Genomic DNA, 23,543 nt, shown 5'->3' with positions numbered 1-23,543 from the left:
AGACCAAGATATAGGTGGATTGATACGGTATAATGTGCCTTAGATGATAGAAATATAACATTGATAATGATAATATTTTAGTCTTGACAAGTAATAGACTGATTTGAAGGAAAATTGTAGATAGGAATTCTTGTTGAGAGGCTTATATGCTGGTTAAACATGATAACTAATATTTAAGGAATTGACAGCGTATACTAGAAATATAGATTAAATAAACTTTAATTTATACTTTCCGATCCCTTGCAGCTGTAAACTGTCCTACTTTGGCCAAACAGGCAGGACAGCAAATATCAGAATCTCAGAACACAAGGATTACATCCGATTTCACCAGTACAGCCACTCTGGGCTTGCAGACCACGCTTTGGATACTCGCCACAGAATAAGATGGAAGAAAGCCACAGTAATACACCGCAGCAAGTTCAGGTATGAAAGACTATTCATGGAATCAGCCTCGGCCCTTAGGAACATGCCAAACCTCAACAAATTTGGATGCATGAGACTGCCCCAAATTTGGGAAACGTTTATCAGAAGAACTTCAGCCCAAAGGCCAAGAACTACCAATATAGCCTGCCAGGGGGCACCATCAGGACTTTAGGAAAACGCTAGCTTCCTAGCTTTAGTCTCATTTGCTGTTATTAGTACTTGTGTGCACGTGTCTTAGTAGTAAGTTCCCAAGAAGATGGCAACGTGACGTTCGCCGAAATATCGGAAAGTATAAATTAAAGTTTAATCTATATTTCTAGTATACGCTGTCAATTCCTTAAATATTAGTTATCATATAGATAGGAAGTTAGTAATTATGTAAATTTTTCATGTAGTACTATCATATCCTGTACACCCCTTGAGAGTACATGACAGGAATTTGATGATGATGATGAATTATGCAGAATAGAATTCTGTTTATGGCGCATATACTGAAATGGCTCTGAGTTCAGATATTATGACTGAATGGTGTCACTGTACATTAATGCTGTTATGAAACTTGTCTTTCTGTGATTGTCTGCAGTCATTTCCTGACTTATTTCTAAAAACCAAATTCTTGATGTCTAGATTATTATTTCAAACACAAATGTGTTGCTAAAATGGTCAGTTTTCAATGCGTTATAATAATTGCCCCATTCTTTTAAATACTAAGACTTATCTCCTAAGTATTTAGTATTGCTGCCCTGGTTGGCCGAGTGGTTAGCATATCCACTCTCCAGCTAAAAGGCTGCTGGTTAGAATCCTGCAGTGGGCATGGATGTTTGTGATTGTCTGTTAAAATGCTAGTGGTGGTGGCGGGCAGTAGATGGGGTTGGTGTGGATGATGCAGTTCTCTGTAGTTGGTGGAATTGAGTGAGTAGTGGAGACGGAGAGTTGTAGAGTAGGTGCCCTCCCTTGATGAGTCCTTGAACTCCCTGGAGGTGTAATAATAAGAAGACAACCACCCAGTATGAAATAGCTCTCCGTGATATTTGGTTCTAGAAATATGCACATTGTTTCAATTAATGTTTAGAGCTATCTTATTCGGATATCATGTGCATAGAAGACTTATCTTCAAAACCCTTTTCTAATAGGATCAAACTTCCAGACCATCTTTAGGCAAAGGTAAAAATAATTTTATTTTCACCATGCAGCTTGGAATGTTTCCTCCCATAAACTGACCATAAACTAATCCTTATATTTAGTACTGTCTTTGTGTAGACTTTACTAAATATAATGGATATCCTTTTTTTTTTTAAATTATTATTATAGTTAATTTCAGAAGATATTCATGTATAAAAAATAATTTCACTTGGTGGCATAAGATTTTTTTCTTATAGAATTTTATCTTACTGTTATTTTTATTCCTACTTATTTATATTTACTTTTGCACTTAATACCTGGCCAGAAATGGCAGAGAATTTATTTGCAGTCATAATACAAACAGATGACATGAGAAAACTTTATCTGGTTTGTTTTGAATAAAGGTGAGTTAGCCAGTCTCATACAGAGGTAGAGGATTTTTTCACCTGGAAACTCGGGTTTTTCTTCCTTCAGAACAGGCAAACTGGCTCTGTAAACACATGGATCTGCAGTCATATATACTATCTCTTAGGGGATGCAACAGAGGAGTGATGAGCTGGCTGCATTAATTCATAAACTCCCTCATAGGAGACTCTACCCATCCTCAAGGATGATAAGAAGGGGAGTACAAACAGCTAGAGAAAAAAAAAAGTATTGTGACATATAAACTCTTCCTGAGATTAAAAGAAGTTTTCTGAATGTTCACTTTGTTAATAATAGCTGGACGTTTTATTTTATTTACGTAATGTTTTAATTGCTTCATACATTTGTATTAGAACATTATTTTTGTTTTTGACAGTTTTATGCAAAAGTACATCAGTGAGATTATTATTCAGGCCTCCATGAAGTCAAAAGGCTCATCGTGGGAGGCCCTTCCTAAGAACATAAAGTCTATCAAGACTCATCGAGGGGAGGCCCCCCCCTCCTAAGAAACACAAAGTCTATCATACCACTCCTTAAACTCATTGACTGTTCTCGCTCTCACCACTCCATCAGGCAACGCATTCCATGGTTCAACCACCCTCCGTGCAAAGAAACCACTCTGCACCCTATTGCTCACAGTTTCCTTTCGTAACTTCCAGGGATGGCCTCTTGTCATCACTCCTTCCCGCTGTTCAACCAAGCGAAAGAACTCCCCAGTGTCAACCCTGTAACCACCTCTCAACAGTTTAAATGTCTCAATCATATCACCTCTCCTCCTCCTATCCACCAAACTCTGCAGTCCACATTCCCTCAGCTGATCCTTATAACTATCATTGTACAGTCCTGAAACCATCTTTGTTATCTGCCTTTGTACCCTTTCCACAGTTAATTTACCCCCTTCAAATCCTGGGGACCAAATCTGAAAACAATAGTCCAAGTGTGGTCTGATCAGGGTCTTATACAACGGAATGATAACTGTTTTATCTCTGCAGGTCAGTGTCCTTCTCATTATTGCAGCAATCCTCTGTGTTACCTTCTCCACCTTTGTAATATGTCCTCTAAATTCCAGGTTTCGATCAATCATCAACCCCAGATCTCTTGTCTCCTCTACTTCCTAAAGTATAACCCCTCCCATAGAGTATGCAGTGTCCCATCGATGTTTCCCAAACCTCAAGACCTTACATTTTGTTGCATTAAACCGAACCCCCACTCATTTGCCCATCTATCTAGCTTATTCAAATCCTCTTGCAGGACTGCCACATCTGTACTATTACTAATAATCTTTCCCAGCTTTGCATCATCCGCAAAGAATATTCATAATCCGCAAACAACTGAATATCCCCTTGCAATCCACTGACAATGTCATTGATATAAAGGTTAAACAATATAGGTCCCAGTACTGAACCCTGTGGGACCCCACTTATAACCCTCTGCTTCCTTGAAACTGCCCCACCATACACAACTCTGATACCTATCGGACAGTCAATTCTGAATCCAGTTGACAAATCTGACATCCAGACCCATGTGCTGCAACTTAAATATCAGCTTATCATGTAGCACCCTGTCAAATGCCTTCGCTAAGTCTAAGAAAATAGCAGTATATGCCTTTCCCTCATCTAATGCTCTTGGAACTTTATCATAAAAGGCTAGCATATTGCTAAAACAGGAGCGCCCCTCCGCAAATCCATGTTGACTCTCACAGATAACATTACCCTCATCTGCCCAATGCTGTATAAGGTCCTTCATTACTTTCTACAAGATCTTATTAACTACTGATGACACACAAAATGGCCTATAATTAGACACTTCCAGTCTGCTACCGCCCTAATGCAATGGCGCTATCTTACCTTCCTTCCATTCCATTGGCACCTTTCCTGCAGCCAGACTTTCATTGAAAAGCCAGGTCAAAGGCTGTCAATTCCCTAGCACATTCTCTCAAAACTTGTGGTGAAATACCATCCAGTCCCACAGCTTTATTCACATCCAGAGTACTCAGTATTTGAAACGCACTCTCTTCCTGTATCTCTAAACCTCGAACCTGCGCAATCCCTCTAGCATTAAAACTGACTCCTCCAGGATGAAATACTCCAATAAAAAAGTGTTCATTGAACAATTCCACTATGTCCTCTGCATCAGTCACTCTATTCCCATTTTTATTCCATAATATCATTCTTCCACAGTCATTTCTCCTCCTACTGGCCACATATCTAAAAAATTCACTAGGATTTTCTTTGGATCTTGGGGCTAATCGCCTCTCATATTCCAGTTTTGTCTTCCTTAGCATATTAGTCACTCTTCTGGCCTGTATCTTATACTTTTCATGCATGTTCTCTTCACCTGTTTCCGTATATCTCTTCCATAGCCTCTTTTTTGCATGCAATTCCTGTTTAATATCGTTTGTCATCCACTTTACTCCAGATTGTGTCCTCTTGTTCAATTGTGGTATACAACTTACCATTGCTGCTAACAAATATTCTTTCATAATTTTCCACATACTAATGATATCCTGGCCTTCCAATTCCTCCCTCCATGAAACTTCCCCAAGTTGAGGTCTTAGACTATTATAATCACCTGCCTTATAATTCCACATACGTTCCCGTCTCTTTGAGACTCCTGCATGTCTATTCATTTCCAAGTCAAAACCATATGGTCACTCTCTTCAACTGGTGGGAGAGATGTCATTTGAGTTATTGTCAACTCTTCTGATGCTATAACCAAATCCAAAACTCTTGAACCTCTTGTTCCCTCTATTACATGTTGCCTAAGACATTTGTCCCTCAAGAATTCTAGAAATTCCATTCCCTTATTACTACATGCATCTTCCTCTCTCCAATTTATACTACTGTAGTTAAAATCTCCCATAACAATCATTCTTCTTGCACTTGCCAAACTCAACTGTCTAAACATTTCCTGGTCCCCACTCTCTGTGCTCCTGGGTCTGTAGTAACACCCCACTAAATATCCTGTCTTGCCAACCTCTACCTCACACCATATGCTTTCAAAATCTTTAGTGTCACTGCCTTCCAAAGTCTCCACTCTTAGAGGACATAGGTCATCACTTATTAAGCAATACTCCACCACCACGCTTTCCCTTCCTATCCTGCCGAAAAATGCTGTACCCAGCGACTTCTATTGCTGTTATTATATCCCCTTCTGTCAACCACGTCTCAGTGATCCCAATAATTTTTGGCCAGGCTGATGCTATCTGTGCCACCAATTCCTCTCCCTTATTCTGGATACTACTGGCATTAGTATAAAGCATATAAATGCTGTTGTTTCTATACCCAGCATTATCCCCTCTAGACCCCACTGGGCTCAGTATTACCTGATGTCGTCCCCCTTCTCCCAAGTACCCATTCCCAAAAGAGGCCACCCCTGCTACCATCCTCCCTGGGACACACTAAGTTGTTCAGAACAGCAATCTCTCCAGATGCTTACATCCTTCCTCATTCAAATGTAAACATTCTCTCGCATACAATTCCCGGTCTTGTCACACATTCTAGCTATTATGTCATTCAATATCACTGCTCTTCTGCTCAGCTCATCATTATCATACCTAGGCAAAACACATGCACTATCTTTCCTCTCTATGTCTTCTTTTGTACCACCTCAAGCAAGAATCTCATATCTCTCTCGCTGCCCTATTTACACCACCACTCAAGTCATTTGTTCCCACCATCACAATCATCTCATCCACCCTTTCACCTCTCTTAACTGCCAAAGCTACACTTTCTATTTCCTCCTGGCAAACGCTCCTCATGCATCCTATCTTGAACACCACAGATCATTGAGTCCCATACATTATACCTCTTACCATTCCCTCTCTCCTATTGTTTCCATTTTCTCCTCTTCTTTCATGCTTATACCTCTCTATTACTCCCTCTCTTCTACTGTTTCCATTCTCTTCTCTTCTAGCACTCCCATGCCCCTCTCTCATTCCGTCTCTCGTACTGTTTCCATTCTCTCCTCTTCTAGCATTCCCATACTTCTGTCTCATTCCCTCTCTTCTACTGTTTTCATTCTCTCCTCTTCTAGCACTCTCATTCCGTCTCTCATACTGTTTCCATTCTCTCCTCTTCTAGCATTCCCATACCTCTGTCTCATTCCCTCTCTTCTAGCACTCCCATGCCTCTCTCTCCTTCTGTTTCCATTCTCTCCTCTTCTAGTACTCCCATACCTCTCTCTCTCATTCCCTCTCTCCTGCTGTTTCCATTCTTTCCATTTCCACATCCAATTTCATTCTCTACTCTTTTATCATGCCCAAATTTCTCTCCTATCATTCCCAAAACACTCTCCCCCCCCCTTCTCCGATCTGCCTTGCATTTATCTTTTCCATTCTCCTAATCTCATCTTTCATACTTCTCCCAAGACATTTCAGCTCCTCTATCCCCCTCTGCAGGTCAGTCACTCTTAATCGAAATTCACTCTCCCAAACAAAACCATCTCCTAAACTTTCACAGTCACTCACGCTTTCTACACTATCAACTATTATTTTCTCATTCATATTTTTTTCTTCATTCTCTCCTGTTACACTACTCGTCTTCCTGTATTCATTTCCCATTCCTGGAGCAACAAGGTCGATTATTGAGATATCTACTACATTTATTTTCTCCCACTGCCTGCACTTTATGCACACACGCACCCCCCCCCTCTCTGAAGCCAGATATCCAATTCCTGAGACGCATACATGCCGCGAGTACTGCATGCCACAAACTCCCTTATAATGGAGTGCTTAAATGGCGGAGGACTTGGCGACACACCATTTGCGACTGCAGCTGAATCCGCCATCATTCGTTACTGGGGAAGATACTTGTTTATCACTTCTACCAAATTTTAAAAAATGACGTTCCAAAAATGTTAATTAATTCATAAAAATGAGCCTGTCTAATGCATTAAACTGCCTCAAAATACTATAAATTTCTCTAGCTGATTTTGGGTTTCATTTGTTTGTAATTAGTGTGAACTCTTTGTGCTGAAGATATATCAGTGAAAATAACTTAGTAAATATTTTAATCTTAAAAACCTCTGAATTTTTGTTATTTCTAGCTTTCTTCTTTTGGAAAGTTTTGTATATTTATGCACATCATGCATGTTTTTTTATTTTTTTTCTCTCCTTTCAGGAAACGACTAAAAATTGTGTTGCAAAGCCATTTTCCCTTATTATCTGATGATGATCTAAGTAGTCTGTTATCAAATGCTGCCAACTTGAATCAAGCAAAACTGGTATGCCATAATGGTAACTCTGTGTTAGTTTATTATTTTGGGCAGAATCCATATTTTTTTGTAGTTGATGGCAAGTATTTTCCTACTGTATATTTTTTGTGGCAGTTTCCAGATTTGCTACCTGTTGTGGCTACATGGCCACCAGTGTTTGAGAAATTATCCAGTGGAGCTGACTTAATGCTTCCTGGAGTAGTTCTAAAATCATGTCAAATACAAAACTTGAAACAGGGTGACACATGTGCAGTAAAGTTAATTGACAGTAGAGTACCGATTGCTGTTGGGACTGCTGTTGTAGATCAAGCAACCTTCTTGTCTGAAGAAAGAAAAGGTAAAGCTGTCCTAATTAGTCATGTTTATAAAGATTATCTTTGGGCATCTGGTGATAAGTCACAACTTCCCCTTCTAGAATCATGTTCAGAATTCAGTGTACAGGAGGATGGTGATGAAGTAGATACTAGTAATGGCTGTTTTGGAAATGAAGAAAATCTTTCTGAAATTGATTTATGTGAAACTGTTGAACTAGCAGAAAACTGCCATGAAATAGAAGAGATCACTACAGAACACAGTGATGTAGAAGATGAGGTACAAATAGCTGAAACAGATTTTAAAGAAAGTTCAAAATCAGATATGGATAATCTGTTGATGAAATGTTTTATGACAACATTGAAAGTTATGGGCAAAAAACTTGAAATTCCCATGTTGACAAGTACATTTTACCGATCTTATGTACTGACTTGTTGTCCTCATGGTGAAAAGTTGGACATTAAAAAAACTAGTTATAAAAAACTTTCTACGTTTTTGGAAACAGTACAAAAAACAGGGATTATAAAAGTGGAAGAATTAACTAAGGGTGTTGAAAGTATTGTTTTTATTGACAGTGTGCATGGTGATTTGATGTCATATATTCCTGATCCTTCTGTTGTGCTTCAGCTAAAAGGCCAAATAGAATCCACCACAGCGAGTAAGTCTTCTGCAAATAATTCTCAAAATAGTTACCAGCTTCCAGACATTAAAGAACTCCATACTGTAACTGCTTGTGTGTTTCCACTTTTCTCCTTTCAGAAAATAAGGTAAGGAATTTATGATTTTAATGTAAAATTTCAAAACCCTTGGGTGTTTATAACTCCACTGCTTTAAGTTTATTCATGTTGTGTTACAAATACAGTTACACTCGTTTCTTTTTATGCAGTTTTGAAGTTATGCAGTACATAACTTCTAAACTTATGTACTGTTGTACATAATGAACAGCATGTTGCAGCACATTCTGACGTAATGTGAGTAACATGTAAGTGGTGAGCGTCTGTGAAGTTTAATTTTGCATGTGAGTAAGTGTTTGTGTTTTCATTATCGTAAGTCTAAATTTTGCTAATTTTTATTTTAAAGATTTAATTTGGCCCAATGGAAAAGAAAAAGCACCAAAGAAAAACAGTTTCTTTGGAAATGAAAATTGCAATTTCAGATCGCTTAGCAAAAGGAGAGGGATCTACGGCAATTGGTAAACATTTTAATTTAGGCAAATCTACTATAAGAGCAATTAAAAAGAATGAAGTCGCAATAAGAAAATCTATCATTTCTGGCACAAAACTAAGTGCCGAATTATCATTGTACTCAAGAGATGCTTTATTAGAAAAAATAGAACGAACGTTCATAATTTGGATTGAAGAATTAATTCAAAGAAGAATTCCTATAAGTGGTTATTTAATTAAACAAAAAGCTCTTCAGTTTTATGAACAGATGAAGCAACTGGAGCCACCTACTTCCGCTTCCCAGGCTGATAAAGAATTTTTGGCTAGCAAAGGATGGCTAACCAGGTTTTTGAAAAGGAACTTCATAATGTGAAGATTACAGGCGAGGTTGCAGCAGCAGATGAAGAAGCAGCCAAAAATTTTCAAGAGAAGTTAGCCAAAATTATTGAAGATGGTGGATATTGTCCTGATCAAGTGTTTAACGCTGACAAAACAAGATTGTTTTGGAAGAAAATGCCTAGTCGAACTTACATCACAAAGTCTGAGAAAAAAGCAAGTGGGTTGAATGCAAGCAAAGATGGAGTAACGTTACTTTGTAGCAATGCATCAGGAAATCGAATGTTGAAACCTCTCCTAGTAAATCGATCTCTAAGACCACTTGCTCTGAAAGGCAAAGATCTGAAACAGCTATGAATACATTGGATGGCTAATACAAAGGCCTGGGTAACAACTGCTGTATTTACTGAAGGGTTCAATAATTGCTTTGCACCAGAAGTGGAAACATATATGAAGCCAAAAGCTCTCACTTTTAAAGTTTTATTAATTGTTGACAATGCACAAGTCATCCGCATTTAGAACATCCAAATGTGCACTTAATGTTTTTTCCACCCAATACAACAAGCATTATTCAGCCATTAGATCAAGGCATAATTGCAACTTTTAAAAAAATATTACGTTAAGCACACTTTTCAATTTATATTGGATAAACTATAAAATGAATCATTAACAGTAACTGGCGCTTGGAAAAAATTTTTTATTTTGGACTTCTTAAATCATGTTGCATCTGCTATCGCTGAAATAAGACCACAAACTTTAAATGCCTGCTGGAAAGCAGCTTGGCCTCGGATGTGTTGCAAACAGTGCAACCATTCAAGCGTCTACATTATCAGTTGAAATCATTACTTTGGCACATGAAATTGGTGGAGAAGGGTTTGATACATTTAGCCAGAATGATGTAGACAAATTGCTTGTGGATGATGCCTTAAGTGACGAATATTATTGGATATCAATTAACTTTAGATATGATGAGTTTAGTAGTGATCCTTTAGGGTCACTCAGTGATATTCAGAGTGATTTTGTGGTTCACTCAGAATTTTTGGAGAGGTATCTGTGCACTTTAACATACCTCGATGAAGGTCGAAAACTGGTCTGAGTAGTGGCCCTTCTCATAATGTATAGTATTATGATGGGTTCTCCTGAATGGAGAACCTATTGAGCAAGTAAAATATTTTCATTGTTTGTGCCTTTTATTGTTGATTTTCATACTAAATTTATTACAGCTGTTATTCAATCTAGTCAGGAATCCTGAAGACTTGTGACTGATTTATTTAAAAATGTCATCTGCATAAAGTAAAGAGCTGAGATTAACATCTCCAATTTTGATATCAGGTTTAATACCACTTTCCTTCATAATGTGATCCATATAGATGATGAATAACACTGGGGATAATGTACATCTCTGTCTCACACCTGAGTTAACATCGAACCATCTTCTTGTAATTTCCTCGGCTAACTTACAACTCAAATATAGACTAAGTATTTCTTGATATAATGTCTAATTTACACCATATAACTGTAGCATTTTGAACAGCTTTTCTTTTGGCACCTTTTCCATATCTACGAAACTTAAATACAGATCCATGTTATTTTCCCGTGATTTCTCAACTATTTGCTTGAATTGAAAATTGGTCTCGACAATGGTGGTGGGGGCAGTAGATGGCATTGGTGAATTGAGTTGTGGAGACAGAGCTGTAGAGTAGGCGCCCTCCCTTGATGAATCTTTGGACTCCTTGGAGGTGCCATGTAATAATAATTAGATCTAAATCCAGCTTGTTCTTTATTAAGCTTCACTTTCACAGCTTTTCTTAGCTGTTTCTCAAATATACTTGCATATATCTTCCAGGAACAGTCAGTAGGGAAATATCTCTGTAATTCTCACATTCAGTTTTATTTCCTTTTTTTTTTTTTATAGATGGGTACAATTAGAGCTTTACACCAATCATCTGAAATTCGGCCCTGTGACCAGGCTTGAATTATGCATCGTTTTTATAAACTTTTATATCTTCATATTTGAGCATTTTGAGTCAAATATCTACTCCATCTTCCTTCTCACATTTCAAGTTTTTGATGGCTTTCTCCACTTGAAGTATTCATATGTACTCCTGATTTCCTATCACTATGCTGTCATTGTCACCTTGACCATCTCTGATTCCTTTTACAGTATTCTTTCTTCTATTTCTAAACTTTTTCAATAGTCTGCAGAATATTTTGCCACCTTGCTGATATTCATTTTCCATGTTCTTTACAAAATTTTTCCATTACTTGTTTAGTTTGTTTTACACAGTGCTTTGCTTTCTTACATTTTTCTTTGTATTCTTTGAGTACAGGCTTGACTTACTTGCCAAGAACTTTTGGTATGCTTTCTTCCTTTTCCTTGACTGCCTCTTTGACTTGACCATTGAGTTTTGATTTTTTTCTATCCTTACAGATAACTTCTCTGGCTGAATCACTGTTTTTTCCAGAGTTTGGCACCTAATGTTCAAGATTTCATTCTTGATTTCAAACTCTTTCATTTTTGCTTAACATGTTCGCTGCCAACTACGAATATACTTGTGTCGATTACTGCCGGTAACGGGATTACTCATACTGACATTGAAGAAGTGAAAATGCTTGGTGTGTGGAGCGTAGCAGCGAACGTGTGTATACTTGTAGTTGGTATATGAGCCTCACAAACCAGATATAATTCTTGCATATTCTCTCCATGGGAATTTCTCATCTTTTTACATTGAAGCATGGTGTTATTACTGACTAGTCCATGTCAAGAACAGTAATGCAGTTGGTACATATCATTATTAGTAGTTTTCCTATTTTCTCCAAAATTCCCCCAAACATTTCTCTATGTCTGGTAATCATTTCCTGCTCTACTGTCTCGATCTCCAACAAGGACAAACTGTTCCTTTATTGTTGTCAGCTGACTTCTCTGATACTTCAAAAAGTTTGTTTTCTTCATTAGTAGAACCTTTTTTTCTGTGGGACTATAGACACAACAAAGTCATATCGTCTGGTTCCCCATTTGATATTTGTCCACAACTTGCCGTTCAAGATTATCGTCGTGTCTTTTCTCTGACTGTTATTGCCTGAATATAACATTTTGTATTTGTTAATGGCATAATAAATAATATATTTCAGCCAACCCTAGCAAAAGCACACTAGAATCATACTATATAATGTCTTGTCAAAACTAACTCTACTATATGGAAGTGAAACATGGACCATAAAAAGGAAAGATGAAAAACTAATTCAAACAGCAGAAATTAAATTTCTCAGAAAAACAGCTGGATATACCAAGTGGGACCATAAAACAAATGAAGAAATTTTACAATCCCTGAATATAAAACCAGTTAATTACTACATAACATAGTATAAACAGTATAAACAAAAAAGGATAGAACATGTAAATCAGACAACATATAAATCAGGACAATAGCGGACTACCAAAAATATTATATAGATATAAAATAAGTAGAAAAAGAAGAATTGGAAAACCAGAAAGAGATGGCATGAGACTGGAACAGGCCACCTGGCTAAAATCCACGTTAGAAAGAAAGAGGAGTATTTGTTACTTAAAAAAGATCTTATAGGATATCTGCCACATGATGCATGACTTGGATCCCAAAAAAGAGATAAAAATTAGAATAGCCAGAGCAACAACTATTTTAAAAGCCATGGACAAAATATGGAAGAGCCGAGCTGTAAAGATGCAAACTAACTTGTAGAAACCTGTATCTTCAGCAGCATGCTCTATGGATGTGAGGCCTAGGTACTCCTGAGAGAATCTGAAAGGAGGATATTGGCATTTGAGAGGAAGTGCTATAGAAAGATCTTGAGAATAAGCTAGATACAGAAAGTGAGCAATGAGGAAATCTACAGATGAATGCAACCAAAAGAAAACCTGATCCAGAAAATAATCAAAAGGAAACTACGTCTATTTGGCCATATATGTAGAATGAACGATGAGAGAAAATTAAAAACGTTGCTGTTTGGAATGATTGAAGGAAAGAACAAAAGAGGAAGACCAAACGGAGAATGGGGCGATGACATTGTCAAATGGTGTGGAAACTCTATACACAAATTGAGTCATCTTGCACAAAACAGAATATAATGGAAGAATCATATCAAGATGGCAGCAGACACCTACGGGCACTGAACCCATGGTTGATGATGATGTGGATATCTGATTTTCTTATTTTAATTTTTTGTTGTTTTTATTATTTATCATGTAGTTAAATAGCCTGAGTCTTGTGTGTTTCTGTACGTAGTTAGGTTTAAAGGTTCTGTTAATTACTCCAGTGATTTTTATAAAGTTTGTCATCTTAAAATCAATATCAATTTCATTTATGTTGAAAGTTTATTTTTCACTTGATCAGACTATAATAAATTTAGTTTAATCCTTTATCCAAGTGTGTGCAAACAAAGTTTGCGCCTGAAAGTATCTTCAGGACTGGGATAAAGTGGTGCAACTCCTTGCAAAGGTGGAGCAAGCTACCAAAGATCCTATCTCAGTATCTCCCATAATGCAAAACACATCTCCTTGCAGATATGTATAATGTTATGCATTAAGGGAAGGGCTACTACCCAGACTAGTTTCGACCTTTATTGAGGTCTCTTCAGTGGGAGCCAGGCAGAAGCATTAGCAAGGTCATCTCCTCCTATAGGAGCTGCCAAATGGTATGCCACCTTTTTATTAAATTACTCTGGATTTAGAGAAAGATGTTGAAAGTTTATTTTTTACTTGGTCAGACTATAATAAATTTAGTTTAATCCTTTATCCAAGTGTGTGCAAACAAAGTTTGCGCCTGAAAGTATCTTCAGGACTGGGGTAAAGTGGTACAACACTGGGCAACTCCTGAATAGCAAAAAGTAACCATAGACCAAGTTACGGTCTTTCTGACTGTAAAAGGTCGGTTAAAATGGACTAACGAAGAAAAAAATTTTAAAGAATTCAAGATGAAATAAAAAAGTTACATCCGAATAAACTTTTTTATCAACAAAAAAATTTTTGTTGCACGAAATAAGAACACTTTAAAAAGTCAGAAAAAACACAGTTAAAATGAACTAATGAGCAAAAACAAAATAAAAACAAAATTTCCCAATCTGTATTCATTGACAAAAAACTCGAAGTTATACGAAATTATACATGTAAATTGTCGGTGTATATTCGGTTGAAAAACTAACAGCTAGCAAAAATTTGCTGATAGCATTCGTTGTCATTAATATACGATAATTTAATCTCACATAGTCTGTAATCAGTTTTTATCTGCTTACAATAAAACTCATATATCTAGTTTAGAGTTTTTTTATTACTTCGACCCGTTGAACAGTACTGAAATAACCAATGTGGTCCTCACAGCAAAAAGTTTGGAGACCACTGCTATAGTGCATTAGTACCGTTTATGGGTAGTGGGTTGGGAAAGGAGGAACTTGTTTGCATTTGATTTAAATGACTGTAAATTGTATTCCTTGGGAAACACATGGGGGGACTGTTCCATAGTGCAGCAGTTGTAATGATGGAGGAGGAAAAGAAACTTGTTCTGTTTGTTTCTAGGTATACTGTGAAGGGATGTTGAGCAGCGCTGCACATGTTCCAACAAGCTTAGTACTGAGTAGAGGAATTATTGATGTTATTTCAGATGAGCATTTCCCATGGAAATATTTGTAGAATATACATATTGCAAAAACCGAATGTCTGTGCGAAAGTGGGGGAGGGGGAGAGTTGGTAAGAGATGGGTCATTGATAAATAATTGCTCTCCTCTGTATTGAGTCATGCATTTTGAGAGAGCTTTTAGGGGTCTCACCCCATATGTGGGAGCAGTATTCAATAGCTCGGCAGATTTTTGATTTGTGTAATGTTAACAGCTGTTCAGGGGTGAAGTGAAGTCTTGAGTGAAAGAGAAATCCTAGTTTTTTTGAAGCTGAGGATGCAATGGTTGTGATGTGTTTATGCCAGGAGAGGTTTGATGTGAGGGTAATTCCATGAAGAGAGATATCAGACTGTCTGGAAATTTGGGTATCATCAAAAAGGATACTGGGGGAAAAAAATGGTTCTTTTTTATTGGAAACAGAACTGGGTTTTATTTTTATTATTATCGGATGATAATAAAAGTTTTATTATTATCCGATCTCCAAGCCATCCTACAACTCCATTGTAGGATGGCTTGGAGATCGGAATTGTGGTGGTGGTTGATATTCTATAGGTTGAATTGAGTTGTGTAGGGTAAGGTTTATCAAATGAAAGCAAGGAGTGTAGTGTGCTGTCGTCTGCAAAAGTGTGTATTGGGTTGGAGGTCAAATGAAGTAGGTCATTGATATATAGCAGGAAGAGTGTTGGTGAGAGGACAGAACCTTGTGGAACCTCAGCATTAATTGAATGGTGAGAGGATAGGGAGCCATCCACCATCACACACAGTGTACATCCAGACAGAAAGCTAGCAATCCAACTACAGAAATTCTGGATTAGACCAAATGATGGTAGTTTGCTTAGTAAGCCTTTGTGTCACACCTCGTCAAAGGCTTTGGAGATATCAAGTGTAACCACTTGAGATTTTCCAAACTTCTGCATGGCATTTGTCCAGAGATGGGTGACATATGTGAGCAGATCTCCTGTTGAATCCATACCGGCGGTCGTTTATTAGGTGGGTGTCTTCAAGGTAGTGTAGGAGTTGGGAATTGATGATTTTTTTCCATTACTTTAGATAGGACTGAGGTAAGTGAGATAGGGTGGTAGTAGGACAGCAGTGACTCATCACCCTTCTTGGGAATGGGTTGAATATAGGCCAATTTCCAGTTTGTGGGATAGATTCCAGTGGAGTAAGAGAGTGTGTGTATATATATATATAGACGACAAAGGATAGGAGTCGGTTCTGGTGCACAAACTTTCAGGACAATTGGGGGAAATGCCATCAGCACCAGGAGACTTTTTTTGTGTCTAATTTGGACAGTATTTTTCTGATCATATGTTCGCCATAGGGTATAGGGGGCATGGTATGTTGGGTGTCTGGAATGGTTGGGGGACATTTACCATCGTCAGTTACGCATGTAGTGGAAGCAAGAGCATGAAGCCAAAAGATTGGCTTTTTCTGTGGGTGATGATGAGGGTGGGAATAGTGTTGGGCAGAAGTTATGGCCAAATGATTTGGCAAGAGACCAAAAGGCTCGGCTGCCATTTGGACAGGCTACTAGTTTCCTGCTTTTTTGCTCTTTCAAACTCTGTTTTGGAAGCATTGATTGTTTTTTTTGCATCTGTTTCAAGCTTTGGAGGATGAGGTTCTTGATTTCAGCCAGTTACCATATGTCTGGTGTTTCATCTGCACAGCCTTGGCACATCTTTTGGTGAACCAGAAGTTTGGGTTGGAAGGCCAGAAGCAATAGTCCAACCATGGGAATGCGGCATAGAAATGTTGCAGAGGCTGTCCCACTGAACACTGTTATAATGCCAAACTACTCTTGTGTATGGGAGTAGTAGTGCTCATCTCCTCCCCCATGCAACAATGCACGGGGGAGGAGATGAGCACTTGATTGTGGTCAGAATTACCCAGAGGGGGGGAAGTTGATGGGGTGGTAGTCGGATGGCAGTGACTTGTCATCAGTGGTGAGCTATAAAGGGTTCTTGTTTACTTTTTTATTTTTTCAAAAAAAAAGAAAAAAAAACATAATTTTTTGAAATATATTAAGTGAAAAACTCGTACGGTAACCTAACAAAGTAATTTTATTAAATAAAATATTATAGTTACTGTTACTATCATTTTACAAGTAGGAATTCACTTTTGGTAATTGCATATAAATAAATAGGACTATAAAATAATGCCCCTTGATTGGTATCGTTGATTATCACTTGAAGTATAAAAACAAAAGAGAAATATTATGTACTTCACTATTATTGCGTTTAGATAATATTATTTATAGATTGTTTGTCATAAAAACTTCTATTGCAAACAAAAGAAATTTATTTTGTTTATAAAAAATGCAGACTATTTCATATGTGCGATTATAAAAGATTTTATTCTTGTTATATTTTGATAGTTCAAAAATGTTTTTCTTATGTAAGATAAATTAACACAGATGATTATGTGCAAATATTTTATGTTTCGATCATGAAATATTTGTTTAAAAATGATAGCCTTTACAGGTTGATTGTCCCCTCATACTTTTTGATTGGCATTTGTACACAAGCTGTATTAATAAATGTTTTTGTGTGAAATACGGATTTTTTTTTGTTTGACGATGCGAGCTCTTTGTTAAAATTTCCATAGCTTACTACTGCTTGTTGCCCTTCTTGGGAATGGGTTGAATATAGGCCAATTTCCAGTTTGTGGAATAGATCCCAGTGCAGTATAGGCCTCACTACTTTCACTGCGTATTTGGAGGGGTTATTGGTAAGGAAGAGATCTGGGGTGTTTGGGCAGTGGTTCGGGTTATCTGTATTCTGGTTGGCATCTGAACAACTTATGTAAGGTCGTTAGTGATGGCAAATGTTTCAGCATTTCTGCCTGCAAGATCTGTACAACTGGAGGAAGAAAGCCAGCTGGTGTTGTGGACATTAAAATCTCCTAGGAGGATAATTTTGCTGTTGCAAAAGTGGGATTTGAGAAAATCAATTTTTAAAGAGAGGAAGTTAAAGAGCTCAGAGTGGTTGGTTGCATTCGGGGAGTGATAGAGACAGCAAATGAATTTGACTGAGTGGGGAAGAGATATTTTCAACCAAAGAAGGTCAAAGTTGGGTGCTCTCTGGCAAGGTATGTCAGATTGGATGTATGCACAAGACACCCTTGTGACAGAAGTTGTTGAAGAGTGAGTATCTTGGAAGGTTGAGATAAATAATGCTGGGGAGAGGTGAGATTTGAGTTTCTGCCAGAATAAGTAGGTTGGGTTTGGTAAACTGAAGGTGGTAGTGGGCACTAAGGTTGGAGTTTAGGCCACGGATGTTGGTGAAGTGGATTAATAGGGTTTTGTGGGTCATATGTATGTTTGACTGCAAGGTCTTGCACGTTTCCTATGCGGTGCCTGCATACCAATCTCCATGGTGGCTGCTAGTGGCATCACTTGGTTTTTGCACCAATTTAACTTTTCTGTAGTCGATGATCCAACTGTTGTCACCATTTTGACGTTCTTCTTTGAGTGGTCTTCAAAGCTGGCTTGTTCCCTTTGTGTAAATGATAAATCTGGTCGAGCACCATGCGCGATTGGGGACAAGTGTCTTTGAACTTGTTGATCGCTGTTTTGATGTGCTTGTCGGCATGTCGCAAGTCACTTTTACTAGGTGCGGAAAGTTCGTTCCGTCCTTTCTTTTATTTATAGGCCCGAAACGATGGCACCTGATGGTATTAGAATCGATGTTGCATCCTTGACTTAGTTTGTTGATGTTCCCGTTTAATAATTTTCCATTTTCTGTTGGAAAGTTCAAAATAATGGCATTGAATTTTTTGCTTTTTGCCATCATCAAGTCGTTTACCATTAATGAGATTATGTCACAGAGTTCATTCACTTGCAAAGGTGAGCTTATGTTGTGCTGGTTGTCAATTTGTTCGAGCTTAGCTTCCACTGCCTGTATTTTGGAGGTAAAAGTTTTGTTCAAAGCATTGATGTGCTGTTCGAGGTTTTTGACACCTTTACCTATGTTCAGAAGTTGTTTTACTGAAGGGAGGCATAACAAACAGAAAAACGGCTGGTTAAGTTCGATAAATAGCTTTTGTGCAGATTCGCCTATTTCGGTGCTGGAAGTGTGCAGCCAGTCGCAACAGAACTCATAGAATATACCCTTTTTTCTATTTGTGACACCAGTTTTGCAGTTGCGGCACGTAATAAGTTTGGTCACTACCCAGACCTGTTTCAGCCTTTTTTGAGTTCTTTTCGCTGTACACTTTGGTATTAGGTCTAGCTACTCACTGATGAAGCCTCAAAAAAGGCTGAAACCGGTCTGGGTAGTGACCTCCCTTCCATAATGTAATAACAGCATACATTTCCTAGGAAATGTGTTTTTACATTATGGAAAATACCTAAGAATAGCAATCAGAATTTACCGACTTTGCTGCGAGTCTTCCGGTATTGCACTACATGCTAGGGTCACTTGCATTTGCTCATGCCAGTGGTCGCCGATACTTTATAGTTTACTATATTCGGCAAGAAACTCTCTGATTCCAATCTTTGAGTTTCTTATTCGGTTTTAAAACTATGTGGGATTTAATATTCCCTTAATTTAAATAATGTTTTCATTGCCGAAATGAAGCTTATTAGCTCTTTATACTTAAGTAACTTCTATTGCTTTTTTTGGTAATATTGGGAAATTCACTTCTTAGAGATAATCAAAATGAAGTAGTATCTATTGTTGAATGTTTTAGTTTTAAAGTTCTGTCATTTCTTATATCTGTTAATTCGTCCTCTTCTGTAATCTTTAAATTTCCCAATTTACACAAGCTTAAGACAAATGGATCTCTTATCCCAATCGAAGGATGATGTGTCAAGTGAGGGAAAATATTTTTCAATATTTATATTTAGTAATCTTAGTAATCTTAAGGTTTTTGCAGTGACAGCTAAGAGGAAGGCAAAGCAGAAGTGGGATGAGTCAAGAGTAGAAGAGGACAGAGAGGTGTACAGAGAGAGAAAGCGAGAAGCCAAGAGAGTTGTGGCACAGGCAAAGGCCATGGCATATCAAGATCTGTATGATCAATTAGAAACAAAGGAAGGACAGAGAAAAATTTACCAACTAGCGAAATGTAGAAATAAAGCAGCAAACGACATCTTACATGTGAGGCAGATCAAAGATGCTGAAGGAAGAGTATTATGGAGGGATGTGGACATAAGAAACAGATGGAAAATATACGTTGAGGGACTTTTGAATGAGGAAAATGCAAGGACTCACAGAGAAGATGGGCAGCCTTCTGAGGGGATGGTGCAGAACATCAGTAGAGTGGAAGTGATGGAGGTCATGAAGAGGATGAGGAATGGAAAATCAGTGGGCCCGGACAGGATTCCAATGGAGGCATGGAAGACACTGGGGGAAGAGGGAATTGACCTGCTGTGGGACCTGTTCATGAAAGTTTGCCAACAGGAAAATATACCTGAGAAATGGAGGGAGAGTACTCTTGTTCCCATCTACAAGGGTAAAGGGGATGCACAAGACTGTAAAAATTACAGAGGAATAAAGTTGATGTCCCACACAATGAAAATCCTAGAAAGGGTTCTTGATGGAAGATTGAGGAAGGAGGTGGAAATTGCAAAGGAACAATTTGGCTTCATGCCTGGTAAATCAACAACAGATGCTATCTTTGGGTTATGGCAGATGATGGAAAAGTATCGAGAGAAACAAAGGGAGCTACATCTGGCATTTATTGATCTGGAGAAAGCATACGATAGAGTGCCAAGGCAAGAAGTCTGGAGGTGTTTGAGGGAGAAGAAGGTGCTGGAGAAATATGTCAGGTTGTTGCGGGAAATGTACAGAAATGTGAAGACGAGTGTTCAGACCTCTCTGGGATAGACAGACAGAAAGTTTTCGAGTAACAGTTGGCTTGCATCAAGGGTCAGCATTAAGTCCATTTCTGTTTAATATTGTAATGGAGGTGGTAACAGAGGAGGTGAGAGAAGATGCGCCTTGGACAATGTTGTATGCAGATGACATCTTGCTGTGCAGATTCAAGAGAAGAGGTGGGAACTAAACTGGAAAGATGGAGAAAGTACTGGAAGAGAGAGGTATGAGACTGAGCAGATGTAAGACAGAGTATATATGTTGCACAGTGGACAGATCTGGAGCTGGAAGGAAATGTCATCAGGAAGGTGAGAGACTTTAGATACTTAGGTTCAACAGTGGAAGAAGATGGAGGAGCTGAGAAGGAAGTGGGATGCAGGATACAAGCAGGTTGGAGGAACTGGAGGGAGATGGCTGGAGTGTTATGCGATAAGAGGATGCCGATCAACCTGAAAGGCAAAATTTATAGGACAGTAGTGAGGCCAGCTATGACATATGCTATAGAAACTGTGGCCCTGAGGAAAAATAACATCAGCAGGATGGAAGTAGCAGAGATGAGAATGCTTAGGTGGATGTGCAGTGTGACCAGAAAGGATCGTCTGAGAAATGACTATGTGAGGGGAACAGTGAAAGTTACGAACTTAGGAGCGAAAATACAGGCGGCAAGGTTGAGATGGTTTGGTCATGTGATGAGGAGGGAGGACGAATATGTGGGAAGAAGGGTCATGCAGATGGATGTGCAAGGAAGGCGGAAGTGTGAGCGGCCAAAGAAGAGATGGAGGGAACTGGTAGAAGAGGACTTAAAGATGAAGAACTTGGATGTGGTGACAGCCCAAGACAGGAAGGTGTGGAGGAGACTCATTACAAACAGTGACCCCACTTAAGTGGGAGAAGCTGCAGAAGAAGAAGAAGCATCTTAAGGTTTGTAAAATTAGCTCTATTAGATTTTCATTCAGTACACTTTTCAGTTTGCACTTTTTCATTAGTTCAAGCATATTTACTGCATTTGCTTTTCTGATTCTTTCTTCCCAAAGTATTAATGCTTTGGGAATAAATAATAATAAATGCGAAAATTATGGCATTATTTCTTTCAATTAATTTGTTTTTGAAAATCTTGCGGCTTATTATATTTTGTATTTGAGCATTTTTTTTTTATTGGGGGGGGGGGTTAGTATTATCTAGAAGGTAATACTAATAGAACAAAAATAGCAACCAAAAATATTGTTTAAAGAATATTTTTTAATCTAAATAAAGAATTTTTAAAATGTTTGACTAAATTACATTATTTGTAAATAATTTAAAATATTTGACTGAAGTATATTATTTGTAAATAATATGAAATATACAAATTTGCAAAAGTATATGTATTTATATATGTAATTAGCTTTTGTTAACTAAAAAGTTAACTGAGTTAACTACTAGTATGAACATATTAGCCATAAAAAATGGAGTTCAACTATTAATAAAATTTTTAAAACTAGATGTGTATTTTGTATATAAGCATAGAAACATCTCATTGTATGAAATTCTGTGTATATGAAGACTGTAGAAGGAAAAATAAATAACCATCATAGTAGATTGACATAATTGTTTATGGTTAATTGAAGCATACATGATAATTGGTCATTTTAACATACAAAGTGAATATTCTCTACATTCATTCATTTATAGAAATAGGTCATTAATTTAAAAGATAAATTTACACAAATAATGAATATATTTTAAAATGAATTAGTTAAATTTTAGACACTTTTTTTTTTTCAAGCAAAGGTGCAGCTCTTTCATCTTCAGATGTTCGTGTTATCTTGAAAGACTATGTTAAAGAAAACTGTCTTCAGAGTGCTACAAACCAGAGGTAAATCACTTGAATTACATACTTCTTAGAAATATTAAATCATGTTTTAATTTATTCAGTCCATTTTGTTGTCTTTCCTAAGTTGGGTAAACTTCCCTGAATTAGGAATTTACGCAATTTAATTCACCTGGCTTTCTATTCCTCTGCCATCCATTTAAGGGTAAGTCTGTACATGTAGGTGTAGGACCAGTTTGACTGTTTTGAGGGATGAAAAAACTTGAGTTTCTGGTTTAAAATATTTCTCCCATCCCCCTCTGTATGAGACTGGCTAACTCCCCTTTAATGAAACTGACTGAGCTATGGAAGTTCCATAATTCATTATTAGTATGTGATGAATATTGCATACTAGTAATGAATTATATAAAAAAAAAATCAAAAAATCTAATTATATAAAAAATTAGAAATCATCAGATCCCATAAAGTAGCTTCTGCTACAGAAAATCGATTTGATGCCATGCTTTTGTATCCTTTAAAAAGCAGTTTTCAGAACAAAGCGAGAATACAAAAAGTGTTATTTAAAGACCATGTACAGCAGCACCCTTTGGTTATAATGACTTGGATTCAAATTCTTCTTTAAACATAAAGAATTTTAGAAAAACTTTAAGCTCAAGGTGAGTTAGAAGCCATAGAAAAATTTGGAGAAACTCACCTGGTTGCCCTCAACATTTCACAGCATTTGATCAGATGTGGCACAGGTGCCTACTTAACAAACTGCTTCCTACAGTCTGCCTTCCACACTCTGTAACTGGATTGCCAACTTTGTCACTGGTCGCTCACTGTGTCATGGTGGATAGTTTCCTCTTCTCAGATTTCCCCAACAATGCAGGAGTACCCTAGGTAAATAACCTGCTTTCACAGACTTCCAATCCTATCCATAGCTTTGCTGATAACAGTGCACTCCATTTCTCCTTTTCTTTTGACAAACTTTCTAGTGCTCAAGTATTAGAATCCTCAAGATCTATCATGACCAGTGACCTTAAGTTAGTTCTCCTCACTATATCCCAGTGGGACAACCTCGTAAACTTAAAGCCACCAAAACTCAGTCTTGTCTGATCTCTCACAAGAAAGCGCTTGCTTCCCTCCCTCTTACCTTCAGTAATACTGAGATATCCAAACATGATCAGATTTCTCTTCTAAGACTGATTTTTCCTGGCATAACCACATTTTAGCTATAGCTTTTGCAGCCACTTGAACTTGGTGTACTTTTCACATAACAGACTACATGACACTTTC

General features: G+C 37.7%; 1 protein-coding gene across 2 annotated transcripts in view; it reads left to right on the top strand.

Annotated features, from left to right (window-relative positions):
- The window catches only part of eIF2D (eukaryotic translation initiation factor 2D), a 98,130-nt gene that overhangs the window by 23,412 nt on the left and 51,175 nt on the right, over positions 1-23,543 (top strand). For both annotated transcript variants that reach the window (XM_090409817.1, XM_090409818.1), the window contains exons 2-3: positions 7,089-8,261; positions 22,221-22,310. In XM_090409817.1, the coding sequence (XP_090265943.1) occupies positions 7,089-8,261; positions 22,221-22,310 (1,263 nt within the window). The remainder of the gene's footprint in view (positions 1-7,088; positions 8,262-22,220; positions 22,311-23,543) is intronic.

Source organism: Typopeltis vanoorti, chromosome 20 (assembly GCF_054136105.1).
Source record: "Typopeltis vanoorti isolate ZY-2024b chromosome 20, IOZ_Tvanoo_1.0, whole genome shotgun sequence".
Classification (NCBI taxonomy): domain Eukaryota; kingdom Metazoa; phylum Arthropoda; class Arachnida; order Uropygi; family Thelyphonidae; genus Typopeltis; species Typopeltis vanoorti.
The sequence above is the reverse complement of the archived record's forward strand: the minus strand, read 5'-3'. Positions and strand labels throughout refer to the sequence as shown.